Source organism: Podarcis erhardii (assembly GCF_964252035.2).
Source record: "Podarcis erhardii genome assembly, chromosome: 5".
NCBI lineage: Eukaryota > Metazoa > Chordata > Lepidosauria > Squamata > Lacertidae > Podarcis > Podarcis erhardii.
The window spans coordinates 97,623,652-97,644,024 of record NC_138509.1 but is presented as its reverse complement, the minus strand read 5'-3'; the positions used below and the strand labels follow the sequence as shown (position 1 = coordinate 97,644,024).

The 20,373-nt window shown below is 46.3% G+C and overlaps 1 protein-coding gene across 5 annotated transcripts in view; it reads left to right on the top strand.

Annotated features, from left to right (window-relative positions):
* ARMC9 (armadillo repeat containing 9) overlaps nucleotides 1-20,373 on the top strand; it is an 87,921-nt gene that overhangs the window by 28,855 nt on the left and 38,693 nt on the right. For all 5 annotated transcript variants that reach the window (XM_081862340.1, XM_081862342.1, XM_081862341.1 and 2 more), the window contains 7 exons: nucleotides 5,837-5,871; nucleotides 7,565-7,676; nucleotides 10,115-10,207; nucleotides 10,931-11,021; nucleotides 14,230-14,353; nucleotides 17,061-17,200; nucleotides 18,692-18,768. In XM_081862340.1, the coding sequence (XP_081718466.1) occupies nucleotides 5,837-5,871; nucleotides 7,565-7,676; nucleotides 10,115-10,207; nucleotides 10,931-11,021; nucleotides 14,230-14,353; nucleotides 17,061-17,200; nucleotides 18,692-18,768 (672 nt within the window). The remainder of the gene's footprint in view (nucleotides 1-5,836; nucleotides 5,872-7,564; nucleotides 7,677-10,114; nucleotides 10,208-10,930; nucleotides 11,022-14,229; nucleotides 14,354-17,060; nucleotides 17,201-18,691; nucleotides 18,769-20,373) is intronic.

Genomic DNA, 20,373 nt, shown 5'->3' with positions numbered 1-20,373 from the left:
TCAAATGGAGTAATACAATCTTCCCCGACATTTCGTGCCCTTTGTCTTCTAAAACCCCCCAGCTCAAACGCCTAACAATAGGCTCTGATTATAGAGTCTGCCATGAAAGAAGCCGCAGTTATGAAAGAAGGCCAGTCCTTAAAGGTATTAGTGGGCCTGAAAATGATTTTGCAAAGTGAGGAGTCTTAATTCTAACCAAAAAAAGATGGTGATGAATATTCTGGGAATAAATGGTGCCCATTGACATAGTTGAAATGGGTAATGGGAAGATCTGCGCAGAATATTTTTCCTTCACTTTTGACCGCCTCTCTCAGTGCAGTCCCTACACTGAAACAGATGCATCTTATTAAAATGTGACAAGACATTACTGCTTTTGATGGCCTAAACGGTGTTCGATTTAATGAAGCCTCTTGTCAGTAGAAAAAAGTACTGTATCAGTTTGGTTTGGAGGTCAAATGTACCCTAGGAAAGCTGTAAGAATAAACTACAGTCATACCTTGGTTGACGAACGCCTTGCCAGTTAAACATTTTGGCTGCCGAACGCCGCAAACCCGGGAGTGAGTGTTCTGGTTTGCAAACGTTCTTTGGAACCCGAACATCCGGTGCGGCTTCCGGAGCTTCCTGCAGCCAATCGGAAGCCGTGCCTTGGTTTCCAAACGTTTTGGAAGTTGAATGGACTTCTGGAACAGATTCCGTTCGGCTTCCACGGTACAATAGTACCTGGGAAATGTGTTATGCGTGGCACCATTTGCAAGTGAGAAAAATGCCTTTATTGGGAACTTTCTTTTTCCAATAAAACAGTATAGTCTCAAAGAAGAAACTATATTGAGGTCAGCAACACCCATGATGTAAAAGTCCATAATTGTACACGGGCAGCTTGTTGGGTGTAACTGCAGTAATTGTGCCCTATAACAGCAACTTGAAACTTTATAGACCTTGCAACCATCACGCTGTTTGATCAACCTATGCACAATCATCACATTTCACAATTGTATGAATAGAAGAGATAAAATCATTGCACAAAGCATATAGTTCGCTGTGACTTTCTGACTTTGTATTGACTTCAGAAGTTTTAATCAACTCCAGAGCCAGGTCTACTAGGAAGAGGCATCTTTTGGGATATTCACTCTGTTATGGATTGTTCGATTTCAGCAAATTGTTCAACTTTTTTTTTTTTTTTTAATAATAATATTTATTGAGTTTTACAGAAAAAAGGTTCACCCAAAAAAAAAAAAAATGAAAATACACATACACACATAGAAAAGCAAAAGCAAAACCAAAACTTAAAAAGAAAATTTAAAAAAGAAAAATCCCTTTTTCAAATATCATACCATTCATTAACTTATTTTCATGACTTCCTCACATCTCCCTTTTTTGTATCCCATTTCAAAGTTTAAACAGCAAATTCATAACTTCTTAATTTTACCCTTAGTTAATTATCCTCACGAATTTTAGCTTCTAATCATATTGCTAAAACCCCTTCATTTCATTCCAACATCATTCACATTCAAAAATTTTACAATGTTTCTGTAAATACATCTTAAATTTCTTCCAGTCTTCTTCCACCGACTCTTCTCCCTGATCTCGGATTCTGCCAGTCATTTCCGCCATTTCCATATACTCCATATACTCCATCAATTGCATCTGCCAATCTTCCAGCGTGGGTAGATCTTGTGTCTTCCAATGTTTTGCGATAAGAATTCTTGCTGCTGCTGTTGCGTACATAAAAAAGGTTCTATCCTTCTTTAACGCCAATTGGCCGACTATGCCCAGGAGAAAAGCCTCTGGTTTCTTAGGGAAAGTGTACTTAAGTACCTTTTTTAGTTCATTATATATCATCTCAATGTTCAACGTTTTTTTAAAAACCTACCATTGGCCACTATTTGATCATGCATTGGGATGTGTATGTGGTGATTATCTGGTCACCAGTGCCCATACCACTTTTAATTTTATTCTAATAAAAATGATCTGCAATGGCTTTTAGTCAAACACAATAAGTGATTGATTGATTGATTGATTGATTGAATAAAGAATGATATTGGGCTTGGTGACCCGGAAACTACAACTAATCCAGAATGCGGCAGCTAGACTGGTGACTGGGAGCAGCCACCGAGACCATATAACACCGGTCCTGAAAGACCTACGTTGGCTCCCAGTACATTTCCAAGCACAATTTAAAGTGTTGGTGCTGACCTTTAAAGCCCTAAACAGCCCTGGCCCAGTAGACCTGAAGGAGCATCTCCACCCCCATCGTTCTGCCCAGACACTGAGGTCCAGATCCGAGGGCCTTCTGGCGGTTCCCTCCCTGCGAGAAGTGAGGTTACAGGGAACTAGGCAAAGGGCCTTCTCGGTAGTGGTGCCCACCCTGTGGAACGCCCTCCCACCAGATGTCAAAGAGATAAACAACTACCTGACATTTAGAAGACATCTGAAGGCAGCCCTGTTTGTAGTTTGGGATCGCTGCATGTTATACATTGAAGAAAGGTCCTCCCTTTCTCAGGCACCTAACTTTATAGTCCCAAGTCATCTTAAAACCAGTAATGCTTCTGTTGTCAGTTACGGATTTGTGGGCAAGGTACTCTGGGAGAATTTCTGGTTTGTTTGTGCCAATTGAAATCGTAAGCTTTTGCTTTGGTCACTTCTTTTTCCTCCTTCTTTCTCTTTACTTGCTCTCCTGCCGTCATTGTCCTGGTGCTTTTCTTTGGCCTAAGCCTTGGGCTCCTTCCATCTTGAATCTCCATCCGTTCTATTTGGATGCTCAGTTTATCCCAAACTCTTCTCCTTCCTGCTTCCAACACTTACACCCCTCTCTCCTCCTTGCAAGTATTTAAACCCCATCTGGAAAAGCTTATCTTTTCTCCTGGACCTTTCTTAACTCTGTTTCCAACCTCTCGTTCCTCAAAATTGTCTTGTTTGATAGATGTTTGTTAAGCCTGTGAGTAGAGTTTGTTCCCTTAATAACCACGCAGGACCTTCAGGATGATCTAGAAGCTTATTCTGTTCAAGCTGGGAACCAGAACAAGCTGCTGGGATTGTATTACACTTGAGTTCCCAGGGCTTAACAGTTCTCAGTAGAAGTGGTGTCCTTGGCCTTCAGAGTCCTCCATATGATAGAGCAATGAACATGCATGTGTGGCCTGAGTCTTGTGTGGTCTGCTTATTATTATTTTTCACTTTTTCATAATCTTTTTATTTGAGAATAAACATACCGTACTTTTCCGTGTATAAGATGCCCCCATGTATAAGATGCCCCCTATTTTGGGGGGACCCAAATTTGCTGCAGCATCAACCAATCAACACCACCCATTGACGCAGCAACCAATAACACGTACCGTACCCGCTAACAGCCGCAGCAGCGACCAATCAAATGCCCACCCCATGCACTACCCATGTATAAGACGACCCCCATTTTTTAGCATGATTTTTATTTTATTTTTTTTATAATATTTTATTTGGATTTTTCAAACTTAAATGCAAAAATAAAAAACAGTATAACATATATCATAACATCTTTTCATAACATCTTTGGACTTCCTCGCGCCTCCCGCTCCCATTTGCATCATTGCCAATTCTTGCCAGCAATTTATCATCTTGTTTACACTCTTATGTCAAATTCATTTAAATATAATCTATAAATTCTCCAAAAGGTTTATAATTTTTCCTCAAATTTACTTATCATCTTAATTCTCACTAATTTAGTGGTGCACAATTATTTATGATCTAGCATCCTTTCTTAGCATTCAACCAAATTACAGTATTTTTTTAAGTAAATCTTGAATTTCTTCCAGTCTTCTTCAACTCTCTCCTCTCCCAGGTCTCGGATTCTGCCAGTCATCTCGGCTAGTTCCATATAGTCCATCAGTTGCATCTGCCACTCTTCCAGTGTGGGTAGTTCTTGAGTCTTCCAATTTTTAGCGATGAGTATCCTTGCTGCCGTTGTTGCATACATGAAAAATGTTCGGTCCTTCTTTAACACCTTCTGGCCGACAATGCCCAGAAGGAAGGCCTCTGGTTTCTTGGTGAAGGTATACTTAAATACCTTTTTCAGCTCATTATATATCATTTCCCAGAAGGCCTTCACCCTAGGGCAAGTCCACCAGAGGTGAAAGAATGTTCCCTCATTTTCTTTACATTTCCAACATTTATTATCAGACAAATGGTATATCTTAGCAAGTTTAACTGGGGTCATGTACCATCTATATATCATTTTCATTACATTTTCCTTCAAAGCATTACATGCAGTGAAGTTCAGCCCAGTGGTCCACAACCTTTCCCAGTCCTCAAACATAATGTTATGCCCAATGTCCTGTGCCCACTTTATCATAGCTGATTTAACCATTTCGTCTTGTGTATTCCATTTTAACAGCAAGTTATACATTCTTGAAAGTACCTTAATCTTTGGTTCTAACAGTTCTGTTTCCAATTTCGATTTCTCCACCTGGAACCCTAACTTTTTATCATTTTTAAAGACTTCTTTAATCTGAGCGTAGTGTAACCAGTCTCACACTTTATCCTTCATTTTCTCCAAACTCTGCAGTTTCCAGTTGTCTCCATCTTTTTTTAAAGAAAAAAACCTAGTCTTATACACGGAAAAGTACGGTACATCAAAAAACATTACAAAATCCAAATATCGAGATTACTCTGAATGTCCTGACTTCCCCCCATCCCTTCCATGTGTCCTTTTGATTCTGTTTTCAACTGCATATCAATACTTCTCCAGTTTTTCATCTTCCTAAATTATCTATACATTCTGTTACATTACAAGTGTATTTAAAATCCTGCTAATGTTTTGACCTGTTTACAGTGATTTTGTATATACATTATAAACATTTCCCATTCTTTAAAAAAAATTCTTGTCTTCTTGATTCCTGAGCTTCCCAGTTAATTTTGCCATTTTGGATAGTCCATCAACTTGGTTTGCCATTCTTCTCTGGTCGGGGCTGTCTCTTCCTTCCATCTCTGGGCTAGTAATACCCTGGTCTGCTTTTTTGTATATATATAGCATCCCTTTGTCCTTAAATTCATAAAACAAGATTGCATACTCAGGATCTCTTAGCAGACCGTATAATTAATCTGCAGGAAGTAATCTTGAGTGAAATCTTTCTGAGCCAGATTTGTGGGCAGTGGTGGTGCTAGCCTGATGAAATTCCCCCTCCAGACTTTTAGAAACCTCAGCTAGGCTTCTTGTCTTTAGGTCTTTAAAATACCCCCCCCCCCCAAAAAAAAAAAACTTTTGGATTATGCTGAGGGTGCCCTCCTCCCTCTCTATTTCATGATAATGATCAATGGTGATTTTTATTTTTTGCTTATTTCACTGATTAGCAGTGCTTTTTTGCAGTGCCTTTATCATCCTAGATCTTTTATGGTGTTTTTAAATTCATCACAACTGCCTTGGATGCAAGCCACATTTTTAATAAAGGTTTCCAAACTGTATTTTGGAAGAGTATTGGTAGCCACGAGAAAAACCCAAGGTTTGGTTTTGCTTTAGTGTCTGTCTCTCTCTCTCTCTCTCTCTCTCTCTCTCTCCCTCTCCCTCTCCCTCTCCCTCCCTCCCTCCCTCCCTCTCCCTCTCTCTCTCTCCCCTACCAAAGTGATGCAGACACAAAACCCCAAACATAAACTAAATAAAAGAATGTAAGTTTTACCACCCCATCCCCCTCTTTTCTTCCTCAACCTTATATTGCATACAGCACTAATGTCTCACAGCAAATGTAATTGATCTGTAGAAAACATGACCTGAAAAAGAGACAATGCACATACTTTTGTAAACCAAGAAAATCTTGATTTATTTTTTTTAATCTCCCTTTCTCTCTGTCTCTCTGTTTTTTAACTACAGGCCTCAACAATGTTAAGAGCATCATTAGTTCCCGTGTAAGTAATTTTCTTTTAAATTTGTTACTCCTTTTTAAAAAGCATAGTTTGGGCAGTAACCTGAAATGCACTGAGAAGTCAAAGCTGAAATGGAGACTCCTTTCATTCATCTGCCCCTCTTGGAAGTGAACAGGGCTGTCTTAAGCATATGCAGTGCCAGGGTGCAAAGATCCGCCGAGTGCCCCCCCCCAGGTTGCCCAGTCCCAGGCGTGCAAGAGGGTGGAGCCGGCCGGTCGCCTCAGCGTCTTGCTGGCTCGGTTGCCCCCGAACTCGTGGTGCAGAGCAGAAGAGCCTGCCACAGCGCTCCGGCCGACGGGTGGGCTCTTCCCCGGACTCAACTCTCGGTCCCCAGACTCTTGGCCTGGCGCCCCTGAGGACCTGGGTGCCCCGCACCCCTGGCGCCTATGGGTAAGACGGCCGTGGAAGTGAGTGTACTCCACAACTGCCTGCCCTTCTAATCCCACTTGAGTGGAAACCAGTTTAGGGTAACCTGAAAAACTAGTGTCAGTGGTGGTCATAGGGGATATGACACACGGCCTTGCAGCATTATTGCCAAGGTGCTTGAAACAATCAAAACCTTTCAAACACAGGGGGTCGCAGGGCAGAGGATCACGGGACTGTGCTTATCTGTTAAGGAGCAGAGTCTGCATCTTGGGATGGAGCTAACCCTAATGAAAAGATAGGTCTGGGGACATACCGTGCACTAATACAGACAAAAGTGGTAAGCCTCTGTGGACTGTACCACTTCAAAAGGCAGGTGGGCATTCACATGATGGAATGTTCCTCCTTGGGGAGAAAAGTAAATCCCTGCACACGGAAAGCTAGCAGGTCATGGAGATGGGTTTTTAGCCCTGCCTTAGAAGAAGAAGAAGAGATTGGATTTGATATCCCGCTTTATCACTACCCGAAGGAGTCTCAAGGCGGCTAACATTCTCCTTTCCCTTCCTCCCCCACAACAAACACTCTGTGAGGTGAGTGGGGCTGAGAGACTTCAGAGAAGTGTGACTAGCCCAAGGTCACCCAGCAGCTGCATGTGGAGGAGCGGGGAAGCGAACCTGGTTCACCAGATTATGAGTCCACTGCTCTTAACCACTACACCACACTGGCTACCTTTCCCCTTACTTTTTCTATGTGCAAGAATTCATTTTTTTAATATGGAGGTATATTCAGTCACGGGACGCGGGTGGCGCTGTGGGTTAAAGCCTTAGCGCCTAGGACTTGCTGATCGAAAGGTCGGCGGTTCGAATCCCCGCGGCGGGGTGCGCTCCCGTCGCTCGGTCCCAGCGCCTGCCAACCTAGCAGTTCGAAAGCACCCCTGGGTGCAAGTAGATAAATAGGGACCGCTTACTGGCGGGAAGGTAAACGGCGTTCCGTGTGCTGCGCTGGCTCACCAGATGCAGCTTTGTCACGCTGGCCACGTGACCTGGAAGTGTCTGCGGACAGCGCTGTCTCCTGGCCTTTAGAGTGAGATGAGCGCACAACCCTAGAGTCTGGCAAGACTGGCCCGTACGGGCAGGGGTACCTTTACCTTTTTATATTCAGTCACACGAACCCCCACCTTTGGTCTGAAGTGGTGCATTCCTTGCACAGGTTTTCCATTTCCAAACATCTCACTTGGCTGGGATCAATGTGCAACTTTGAAAGAAGTCACTATGCTTTTCATGAGTACATCTTTTCTCATTTTGCCATGCAGGAAAATGCAGGAGGTGCCGCTCTTGCCGTCTTTGGATTACGAGAAGCTAAAGAAAGACCTGGTTGAAGGGAGCGACCGCCTGAAAACCTTCTTGCTGCAGGCATTGCGCTGGGTGGGTGAGCTAGAGAAGAGAGAGAATCATAGAATCCTAGAGTTGGAAGAGACCACAAGGGCCATCGAGTCCAACCCCCTGCCAAGCAGGAAACACCATCAGAGCACTCCTGACATATGGTTGTCAAGCCTCTGCTTAAAGACCTCCAAAGCAGGAGACTCCACCACACTCCTTGGCAGCAAATTCCACTGTCAAACAGCTCTTACTGTCAGGAAGTTCTTCCTAATGTTTAGGTGGAATCTTCTTTCTTGTAGTTTGGAACCATTGCTCCGTGTCCGCTTCTCTGGAGCAGCAGAAAACAACCTTTCTCCCTCCTCTATGTGACATCCTTTTATATATTTGAACATGGCTATCATATCACCCCTTAACCTCCTCTTCTCCAGGCTAATCATGCCCAGCTCCCTTAGCTGTTCCTCATAAGGCATCGTTTCCAGGCCTTTGACCATTTTGGTTGCCCTCCTCTGGACACGTTCCAGTTTGTCAGTGTCCTTCTTGAACTGTGCATCTCTTGCAAGGAATATGACCTCACCCCATCCTCACCAAAGGATGTTGCAGCATTCCAAGTCCTGGATATTAATTGGTCTCTCTTGCCAAATTTGACTGTCCCAAATTTTGCTTGCTGTTGTATTTGCCCTCTCTGGGCTGCACTGCCTCACCCTGTTTGACTTTCAGGGTTGAGAATTCACTCTGGCCCCTTTCCAGTCTTTGAACATGCAGAGGGGAAATTTGAATTCCATGTCGAGGAGCCGAAAAGGGAGGTTGGTTAAGGGGGGAAACGGAGAGGCTTCAAGTGACGTAGCGCCCACTGAAATTAAGTTTGAGCAGCAGAGAGTGCTGGCTGGTACAGTGGAAGTGGGAGGGCAGAAGGCGGAGAGACCGGGAGGAGGGGGAGCCAGAGACACAGACAGGCGGAGCCAACTAATTTGAGTTTGGCCCCATCCTGCTCCCTGCTCAGTTTCACAAGAGCAGCACTGAGACTAAGGAAGGGGAGGAAGCCGACAGGCAGGCCCCCCCCCGAACTGGTTACAAATAAGAAGGCAGGCGGGTGTGAACAGGGGCGGAGGAAGGGAGGTGCGGTGGGTGTGGGTCGCCCCGGGTATCACCACTGTGGGGGGACAAAATGGCGGGTGGCACTCAGCACAGGACGTGCAGAGCACCTGAGCCACACGTCTCTCCTGGGAGAGACATGGTGGCTTGGGCATGTGCAGGCTCTGCGCTGGCCCAACGGTCCGCCCTCTGCCTCCCCCCCACCTGTACGGCGGCTGAGTGGGAAGAGGCAGACAGGCTCTGGAGGCCCCACGGTGCACCCCGCCCCTATGGGTGACTTGCGCCGCCCCAGGCACACTGCCCCAGGTGCCCGAGAGCCAGTGTGGTGTAGTGGTTAAGAGCGGTGGACTCGTAATCTGGTGAACCGGGTTCGCGTCTCCGCTCCTCCACATGCAGCTGCTGGGTGACCTTGGGCCAGTCACACTTCTCTGAAGTCTCTCAGCCCCACTCACCTCACAGAGTGTTTGTTGTGGGGGAGGAAGGGAAAGGAGATTGTGAGCCACTTTGAGACTCCTTAGGGTAGTGATGAAATGGGATATCAAATCCAAACTCCTCCTCCTCCTCCTTCTTCTTTCTCTGCCGCTGGGTGTGAACTGGGTAAGGGCAGACTGACATCAGTGGGGCAGTGAGCCCTAACGAACCAGCCTCCAGTTGATGCAGGGCTGGTGCTGCTTCCTAGAGCACCCATCCTTCCCTTGTGGTTGTTCGACCCAATTGGGAAGGAACAGAGCAATCCAGTTGATGACCTTGGAGGGAAGGTGGACCTTCTCTCAAAATGTTCCTAAGTTGTTGCTGCCTAGACCGTCTCACAAATCTCTCATTTTAGTGTAATTCTGAGTGAGGATGGCTTGATCTTTTTTTAACCAAAATAAGAAGAAAAATCTGTGTTTCTCTTGATGCTGAATTCTCAGCCCAGTACCAGTTTATGTATTTTTGGTGTAAATGCAGAAGGTCCACACCTTTGGCAAGCTGCATAACTCCTGCTGTTTAGAAGAGTGAGGCAGCTGCCTCAGGTGGCAGTAGTTGTGGGTAGGGGCCAAGAGTGGTGGTGAGATGTTGGAGGATAGAGCTGTACGTACCATGCATGGCCTGGCCTGCAGCCCACAAGCTAGCTTTCTTCCATAAGATGCAAGGAATGAGGATGCTGCCCTGTTGCCAGCATCGATGTAGGACCGAACTGCAAGCCTGGTTGGCTTCTGTAGGAATTGGGAGTGGGTGCCATCTTGACTTTGGCCTCAGGTAACAAAATGTCTTGAGCCGGTCCTGGAGGATGATTGTTTAGCAGAGAAAGATGAGGAGGAGGTGCTGCCTTCTTGTGCCTAAATAATTTCTCTAATTATAGATGATCTAGCTGTGCGCTTGATGCTTGTTCCTCTATGCTTATTTTATAGCGCCTGACAACATCCCACCCTGGTGAGCAGAGAGACACCGTTCTCCAGGCTTATATCAACAACGACCTTCTGGACTGCTACAGCAATGTCCAGGTGAGCATTGGCAATCAGTGGGAGATCAGTGGGAGAGCCCACAGCTAGCTTTCTGGGAATGCCAGTGTCAGAAGGGGCTGACACAGGAAGCCACCCATCGAAGGCACAAGGCACATCAGAACCGGCTTTCTTGGGAAGAAGAGGGTCTGCTTAGAAGCAGAGAAACTTGGTGGCTGGGCTTAATATTGTTACTCTGTCTGGAAGATCAGGCTACACAAGTCCCCACTTGAAAACTGCTTGTTGTTGGAATAACAACACAGGCCTTAGCTCAGTGCGGCCTAGTTTCTTGTTCCTGCTTCCTGCGCTTTCCTCCTGGTCCCTGCTCACGCCCTGCCCTTGGAAAAACCCACACACCTTTGGACTGCTCTCCTGTGTCCTTGGATTTGCCTCACAGATACGGGAACCACCCTCTTTTAGATTGCCTCACTGGGCCTCACCCCAGCTTCTTCGTTTCTAGGGTGCCCTGATATCTGACTGCTACCTTAACCCTCCTGAGTTTAGTCAGCCCCCTGTCCTAGGAATCTAGCTCCCCGCAAGCCAGCATCAGACGAGGGCGTGGCACCCATTTGCCTAATACTCAGCAGAGATGCCTCTCTTTGTGTATTGTACAACTCAGCTACTTGTGACACAGTCTTTGCCGAGATATATATCTCATTGAGATATATCTATAGATAGATATAATTTCAAGACTCAAGCACTGAATTGTCTTTTTGTCTCCTGCAGAGAAGCGTGTTAATGCTGATACAGTCAAAGAGCGAGGTGGTCCGTCAATATACAGCCAGGCTTATCAATGCATTTGCTTCACTGGCTGAAGGTAAGAAGAGAACGGCTACCAAGGTAGCTGTTTTTCAACTCTGTTGGCTCGTAGTATTTACAGTGGTACCTTGGGTTAAGTACTTAATTCGTTCCAGAGGTCTGTTCTTAATCTGAAACTGTTCTTAACCTGAAGCACCACTTTAGCTAATGGGGCCTCCTGCTGTCGCCGCACCGCCGGAGGACAATTTCTGTTCTCATCCTGAAGCAAAGTTCTTAACCTGAAGCACTATTTCTGGGTTAGCAGAGTCTGTAACCTGAAGCATCTGTAACCTGAAGCATATGTAACCTGAGGTACCACTGTATATGTAAGTGTCCTAATGGGTTGTGTCAGTGCTTAAGGTAAGGTAAATGACCCCCAGACGGTTAAGTCCAGTCAAAGGCGACTGTGGGACGCGACACTCCTTTTGCTTCAGGCCGAGGGAGCCAGTGCTTAAGACCCAGTGCTGGCAAGGAAGTGGAACACACCAGTCAGTCTGAAGCTATCATAGAAACCCACCATATATTGAATCTGAGCATCAGCCCACCAAGCTCAGTATTGTCTACACCAGAGGTGGCTATCCTGCAGGCCTCTAGCTGTTGCTTGACTCTTACCCCAGCCAGCCGATAGGCAATGGTCAGGGGCGATGGGAGTTGCAGTCCATCAACATGTGGAGGGGCCACCGGTTAGCCATCCCAGTCTACACTGACAAGCAGCAGTGCTCCAGGATCAGAGATGAGGACTTTCGCAGACATGGAATGGCATAGCACCCTCTGCATGCAGAGTATGTATACTTCCACCGAGGTGCAATGAAGAGGTGGTCCCTGTTTGGGATTAATTGCCCATATAGCAGGTCTTGGGAGCCAAACAGCAGGCAGGGGAGGGGATTGGCTTTCTTAAGCTCACGTGGTTTCCAGCCCAGGAGGAGACTTGGCTGTAATGCAGGCTCTCTCCTCCAATAAGTACCTGACTTGCAGGCCTGTTGGATGAGGCCTTTTATTACGTGGCAAACTCAGAACGATTTTAGTATCGATAGAATTGTCACATTCACAATTATTTTCAGCATCCCTAATATACTATTACTACTACTAATGATAAGGGACACGGGTGGCGCTGTGGGTAAAACCTCAGTGCCTAGGACTTGCTTATCGTAAGGTCGGCGGTTCGAATCCCCGCGGCGGGGTGAGCTCCCGTCGTTCGGTCCCAGCTCCTGCCCACCTAGCAGTTTGAAAGCACAACAAAGTGCAAGTAGATAAATAGGTACCGCTTTATAGCGGGAAGGTAAACGGCATTTCCGTGTGCGGCGCTGGTGCTGGCTCGCCAGATGCAGCTTCGTCATGCTGGCCACGTGACCCGGAAGTGTCTCCGGACAGCGCTGGCCCCCGGCCTCTTGAGCGAGATGAGCGTGCAACCCTAGAGTCGGACACGACTGGCCCGTACGGGCAGGGGTACCTTTACCTTTTTTACTAATGATAATAGGTGGCTTCCAGCACAAACATAATAAAACGCCAGACATTAAGAACTTGCCTTCAGATGTCTTCTAAAAAGTTGTGTAGTTCTTTATCTCCTTGACATCTGATGGCTTCACTTTGTGCCCTTTATGCCTTTTTGTGGGAAACTGGCATAAAGCAATGAAGGCACTCTGAAATGGCAGGACATAAGGACGGGCAGCCTGGTGTGGCGCAGTGTGATGCAGAGATATGTGGCATCAAGGTCTGTGGCTGGACTGCGCTGTAGATCTTGCAGTTTGACGGAATGCCATTGCACGGGGCATCTGTCAGCCAATATATGAAACCATATACAGTTGTACCTCGTGTTACGTACCATCCTCCTTACGAATGCTTCGGGTTACATGCTCTGCTAACCCGTAAATAGATGCCCCTTGTTGCGAACTTTGCCCCGGGATGCGAGCGGAAGTCACATTCTGGCGGTGCGGCAGCAACGGGAGGCACCATTGGTGAACGCGCACCTCGTGTTATGAGCAGTTTCCGGTTACGAACGGACCTCCGGAACTGATTAAGTACGTAACACGAGGTACCACTGTATGTGTAGCATGGCTACTCAGTGGCACAGCCGAGAGCAATCCAGGATTCTGCGGTGCATGTGCACATACGCATGCAGATCTTGGCTTGAGATTGGAGGAGAAGCTTAAGATTATGGGGCAGGGTGCTTGTGGGGAAAGAGTCAAAACAACATTCACTGTTCTTGTGCGTGGAAGTTCATTGTGTGGAAGTTCATCATCTTTTGTCCCTATTGAGGGCTTGTTTAAAGTCCAGCTCCTTGGTGGGTAACCTGGAGGTGTATTGACTGCAGAAGAAGAACTGCAAAGCACGTGAGGCAATGCTTTTATTGGGTCAAAAGACACCCAGAAGTGTTGGAAGCAGGCTTTTAAATTGCACAAAACTTGTTTTCATCAGATGTAGGGTTTCCCATAAAACAGAGGGCAGGGAGGTGACGCTGGGTGCTGAGGCAGCTGTAAGGCCAATAGAAAGAGAACAAATGTTTAAAGAGAGACTCTTACGTTTGCCCAGGTACAGCTGATTTGCCGTTCTAAATTCTTTATTGCCTTTATATATGGGCTTTCTGTCAATTCAGCCAAGGCAGCTCACAGTTTTAAAATGATGGTTTACCATTTAATATAGATCTTACGAAAGGGAAAGGGGGCAGTGAGGTTAGAGGAAAGTAATTAAATCTAAGCTCTGTGACCAATGAATGAAACAGTCTTGGGAGGGGAGGATCACATGGCAGCTGGCCTAGCCAGGTGGGTGAAGTGGGGGCTCACTCTCCCAGCAATCCCTCGGATGCCGCCTGGTGGGAATGGCTCCTAGTGGGGATGGTTATTAGACAGAAGGAGACAGATGACACAGTTCTAGCCAAGCCAGTGGAAAAGGCCTTGTAGCCTCACCTCTCCAATGCAACCAAGTGGAATGGCCAAGTGGAGGTGGGGGCAGTTCATAGAGAAGACTTGGTCCTAGCCAGGCCAATTGCTGTTCCACTTTTCCCTCTGATGCAGCCAAGGTTATCCTCAAGTTCTGGTTGTAGAAATGGTCTGTCCGTTCGCAGCAATGCACAAGAAAGAGAAACAAGATCTAAGGGGGAAACCCCAGCAAGGATAATATAAACAATTTGGGATGAATTTTGCAAGAATCGTTTAGAAACTGTATCTCAGGGGCCTGTTCCTTCCCCGAGATGCTCTCCTCTGTCTCATTCTTCGCCCTGTTTTATCCAGGCCGAATCTACCTTTCCCAGAATCCCCGGTTGCTCCGAATGCTGGAAGAAAGGCTGAAAGCCGAAGACAAGTATTCCCTTACCCGAGAGAACGTCCTGGGGGCTTTGCAGAAACTCAGCCTCAGGTGATGAAAGCAGAGGGGCCCTGCTGGCGACAGGAAAGGAAATGCAGGCTTGTTAGGTTGCATTCAGGGACGAAAGAAGGCCTGATTTTCATATAACTATCATCAGAGCACTCCAGAGCTGATGACAGGAGCATCGCTTAGAGCTGGAGGAGGAAGAGAGCTCAGAGGGAGCTTGGTTGGCAAAGTGATTTGCCTTTTCCCGCATAATCATACTCAACTTACGCATCCCTTTATCTCATTTTAGTGATCATTGCGCATACTTTTTGATATTTATACAGACAGAACATTAAAACAAACCATATTGGGGAGAAATATGTAAGTGAACCATTCATCCTTATTACACACTTTGGGAAAAATGTATCTATAAATTCCAAACAATAGAGGATTGATTAAAGCAGTAGACTTGTGAAATCAACCTTTTTTAAGCCTTAGAGCAGGCTTCCTCAAACTCAGCCCTCCAGATGTTTTTAGCCTACAACTTCCATGATCCCTAGCTAGCAGGACTAGTGGTCAGGGATGATGGGAATTGTAGTCTCAAAAACATCTGGAGGGCCAAGTTTGAGGAAGCCTGCCTTAGAGAGAATCAGTGACATGATATCTAACAAAGAAATAAACATACTTGACTGAACTATTATCTGTTATTCTTAAATATAAAGTGATTATATGATGCAAATCTTATAATCCAGGGAGGGGCTGGATTTGTTGTCTTTTGCACTGAAATGTAGTCTGTTCCACTGTTGAACGTATGTTACTGTCAGAAAGTTATTTCTGATGTTTGGTCGGAATCTCCTTTCTTGTAACTTGAATCCAACAGTTTGGGTCCCAGCCTCTGGAGTGGCAGAAAAAAAGCTTGCTCCATCTTTCATGTGATGGCCCTTTAGATCAGTTCCTCCTTGTTGGTGAGGCCCAGGTTCAAAATAGAGGATCTCCTTGTTACTTCTTCCACCTTCTGGGAAATGAGCTAGACATGCAGGCCTTTTTGCAAGGGGCCTTCTGCAGCCTAGGAGTGGCCACGGAGAAGGCCCTGCTGTTTGTAGTTGAGACAGTGGGGGGCGGCGGAGGAGACCCAGCAGGGCCTTCATTCATTTATTGACTCCAAGAGCAGCTTCACACAGAAAGAGGTGGTCCTTAAGGTAGCCTGGCAGTAGCAGAGGAAGGAGTGGGGCACACCAGGCCGCACTTACCTTGGGGGCGACACATCAGACCCAAAGGTGCAGCACCTTCCAGTCCCACACCTATTGCCTCCCCCTCAGCTGTCCCAAAAAGGCAGCACGGGGCTGGCATCTGCCCTCTAGGTGGAGGACGCCTGGCAGGGACGCAGCTTCGGTGGCATACCCCGCCCCCAGAATGTCCCATCCTATGGAGTGGCGCTTGCGGGCACCCATCCCTGGTGCCACTGGGACTCCATGCGCCACTGGTCCCGGACTGTTTGAGGCACTGTGAATCGGATTTGAAAGCCAATTCTGAGCCAGCGTACCTGAAACAGCACTAGGGTGGCAATTGTCAAGGGAGGGGGCCGCTTTCCCGAGTCCTCCCTCCAAGCTACTAATCAGTCACACGCAGGCACCAAACGGGTTACCAGGCTTTGTTGGCATCTTCTCTGGCGCCAGCTACAGAACATCAAACAGCAAGTCTAAAACACATTGGTTTTTCTCCCTTCCCCGGCAGGTTAACGCAAAGATTTGTAGGGGCTGGGGAATGCTGGCAACCAGCCAGCCCCTTCACATGTTCCCACTTTGGGGACTAATTGTTACCACCTGCCTGACCCCCCCCCCCAGCATTACTTGCTCACAGGATCACTACTTCATGGCAATAACGATCCAACTACCTTCCTCCTTGTCTGCTATGTCTGTGGCAGCTGAAGCTTCCAATCTTTTTGAAATATAGACGGGGCACAAATGTTTGTATCCAACTTTGGAATCATTGTGTTTGAATGTTTCTCAGCTGCCTCCTCCATTTGTTGGGGGGAATATGCTAGGTCACGTGTGTTCAGATTACATTGAGTTTTGAGTAATTGGCAAGAGTGTCCAGTGGTGGCACCTTACGCCAAGCAGAGTAAGCTGGGTGAGGAAAGAGTTAAATAAGCCAAGGGTCTGTCTGGAGAAAGGAGAAAATAGGCCCCAGCCATATCAGCTCCTGCAATAACCATAAATACATCCCTTCATTAGCTCTTTTTATGGGTCATGGTTTATTTTAGCATTTGAAGAAAGGGGTGAGAGCGACAGAGGCATAAAGAAGGGAGTGAAACATTAACTGCCTTGCTATCGGGACTATTTATGGCTTCTCAGCTAGCTTAAAAACAGGAAAAAAAGCCCCATCTTTCCTTCTGGGTTCCTTCTTCTCACCCTGATAACTGATTTAGGGCTATTTCATGGGACCACTTTGTACACAGTTTAAGACATCACGAGCTGGCTTTTCCTGCAGTTAGCATGCTGAGCAGTCTTGTGAAATTCTTCACTGTGCGATGGGATCACAATGTGCCACAAATTAGTTATTCCAGGAGATTGTATCTTGCAAATTTTCTCATTGGATGTAAGCTAAGTGGAGGTGATGGATTTGAAGTGGCAGATTTTTGAATGTTAAGAGGAGCCCCTCAGGATCGGGTCAGAGGCCCGCCTACCTCAACATCCTGTTCTCACAGAGATTATTAATTGATTATTAATAATAATCAACAAACAAACGTTTGTCGCTGTCTTTGAATTCCCAGGCGGGCTCTGCAGTCGACTATGATCAAAGATGGGCTTATCCTGTGGTTGGTGGATGCACTAAAAGATACAGACAGCATGTCAGATTATACTTTGGCCTACTCCGTAGCCTTGCTCATGAACCTCTGCCTTCGGAGCTCAGGTATCTTTCAGTTCGTGTAAGGAAACATTATGTGCAGTGGGGATCGGAGACCTTTTTTTAGCCTGGGGACTGCATTTCCCCATGGTGAGCTTTCTGGGGTGGGGTGGGGCACATCCCAGTGGTGAGGAGGCCCAGAGGCAGGAATCTGTGGGGCAAAGGTCTTTCAATCACACCCATGTCAAAGGTAGCCTAATAGGACTTGGGTTAGTTTGCTCAGATGTCTGTTGTGAATTGGTTTGGAAACACAGTGCGGATAAAATGGCTTGTACAGTGGTGCCTCGCAAGACGAAAAGAATCCGTTCCGCGATTCTCTTCGTCTAGCAGTTTTTTCGTCTTGCGAAGCAAGCCCATTGACGGCTTAGCAGATTAGCGCTATTAGCGGCTTAGCGGCTTTTAGCGGCTTAGCGGCTTAGCGGATCAGCTGATAAGCGGCTTAGCAGCTTAGAAAAAGGGGGGGAGGGGGAAAAAACTGCAGGAACTCGCAAGACATTTTCGTCTTGCGAAGCAAGCCCATAGGGAAATTCGTTTTGCGAAGCGCCTCCAAAACGGAAAACCCTTTCGTCTAGCGGGTTTTCCGTCTTGCGATGCGTTCGTCTTGCGGGGCACCACTGTATATTATCCAAATTGGATCAGGTAAGCAGAGAGTGGGAAAGACTCAACCCTAGACAATGCTGACCTAGTGCCAGCACAATAGGTTTTGCTGCCTGAAGCAAATTGCAGTCCTGCTCCCAGTTCCTAATAGCAGCCAACCTCTTTGGCACCTGAGCCAGAAAACCCCACAAGCTCCTCCCACCCTCCCTGGTGCCTTCTACTGAGTCAGACCATCAGCACATCCAACTCAGTAGCATTTACTTTTGTGGTAGCCAAAATGATGTCTTCCAGCTCTTCCTGCAGGTATCTGGTAGATCACTGTGAGAGCAGGATGCTAGGCTAGATGGGTAATAATAATAATAATAATAATAATAATAATGTATTATTTATACCCCACTCATTCGGCTGGGCTTCCCCAGCCACTCTGGGCGGCTTCCAACAAAATATTAAAATACAGTAATGTATTTAGCTTCCCTAAACAGGGCTGCCTTCAGATGTCTTCTAAAAGTCTGGTAGTTGTTGTTCTCTTTGACATCTGGTGGGAGGGCGTTCCACAGGGCCGGTGCCACCACCGAGAAGGCCCTCTGCCTGGTTCCCTGTAACTTGGCCTGATCCAGCAGGCTCTTCCTGGTCTAAATCTCAAAAATCCCAAAGGTTGTGCCGTTAATTCTTCTTCTTTGTCTTCTTCTTCTTCTTCTTCTTCTTCTTCTTCTTCTTCTTCTTTTATTTATACCTCCCATTTTTCCCTGACAGAGACTCAAGGCAGTTCAGATCTAGAAGGGTAGCCCAGGTCATATTAATGGGTCTGGGGAAAATCAAAATGCCAAAATCAAAATTCTCCTTCTAAGGAATGCATTTGACTCGATGGAATTTTGTCTCTTGTGTTTTAAACCTCCACAGGGAAGAAAATGTGTGTGAACATTGCAAACGAGGTCCTCAAAGTTCTCTCGGATCTCCTTGGCCACGAGAACCACGAGGTAATTTTATAGCTAATACTTGCAGGTATTAAGAAGGAAGGAGGCAAAGATAAAGCACTTTTAAAAATCAAAACAGAACATCTTCTATTTATTGCAAATAAAAACCTGGGTGTGTGAATGTTTCTGAAAATACCTTGGTGGCGAATTGAAGTTCTTCATCTTGGGAAATTATCTGGACTCTGCAAAGGCACTCTTCTTCCCTCCACCCTCTTTTTAGAATTCTCAAAGGGTAACAGAAAAAGTAAGAAATGTCAGACAGCTGTATCGCCAAGCCCATTTGGATTCCAGACTGCCAGTTCCTGGAATTATCTTCAAAGTATCTCTCTGACCTTGAGTCACAACGCTCTGTGTCATGCGGTCCTTCTGCAGAAACCCACCTGTTGCTCTCCCGATTCCAGATCTCAGCATCTGGAAATGTCAGGACACAGAGCCACCGGCTTCTGTGCCTTCGGAGGGCAATTTGCAAACTCAAAGTATTGCATTAATAGCAACAGTGCCTTGGTAGCAGCGGCTGATGGGAACTGCCATCCAAAACAGCTGGCGGGCTCCGGTTTGGAGAAAGTTGCCTTTGTACTTGGAACTGTACGACTGGAGAACTCTTGTGGAGCAAAGAATTTCACAGCCTGGGTTCAGTGGTGGAAAACCGTTTCCTGCCTTCCTGTCAACCACACTTTAGACCAGTGGTGGCCAAACTTGGCCCTCCAGCTGTTTTGGGACTACAGTTCCCATCTCCCTGACCGCTGGTCCTGTTAGCTAGGGTTGATGGGAGTTGTAGTCCAACAACTGCTGGAAGGCCAAGTTTGGCCACCACTTCTTTAGATGGTGGCAAGACATGCAGAAGGGCCTCCCCACCTAACTTTAGTGCAGTGGTTCTCAAAGGGTGTGCCGCAGCACACTGGTTTGGCAGGAGAAGATGGCGGGAAGATTCAAGGGCAATCAAAGAAAAAATTGATCATTTCAATGATGTATAGTATAGTATCCACCCCTGTAGGAATGAAAATCACGACAGACGAGCAGTGGGTGCCATGTGGAGCGTCTGCCGGGGAAGCCCCGGGAACTCTCTTTTATTGAATATTACAAACATTGCCACAGGTGTACTTGTGGCTGATTGGTTGATACAAACACAAAGAAACTCATTGCCTATTGGTTAATGCAAATGCAAGGCGGGAATTACATGTGAGGGATGGGAATTACATGTGAACATTAATCACCGGTAGATTAAAGGCTGGGAAACGAGGTTGGGACTAGACAGGCATGAAACCTCCTAACTAAAGATTAATATGGCATGAAACAATTACTAATGATTGATCATAACATGAAAGAATACAATAATCAAGTTCTATAGATATGGTCGGCTATGCATGGAGAACAGGTCAACATGAACCTAAGGTGAACGGAGCGATGAGGGAATATCTTGGTGTTTGGAACAGGTTAGTACAGTGTGTGCAGAAACAGAGAAAAGATCATGAGCGAGAGTTCCCAGAATGCAAGAGAAAAGAAGCAATGCTTCCCCATAATGCAACAGTTATGTGCAGAAGGAAAACATATGTGCAGAAGGAAAACTTCCCTTTACACCCCATTGGCTATTCTTTTGCAGTTTTCCAG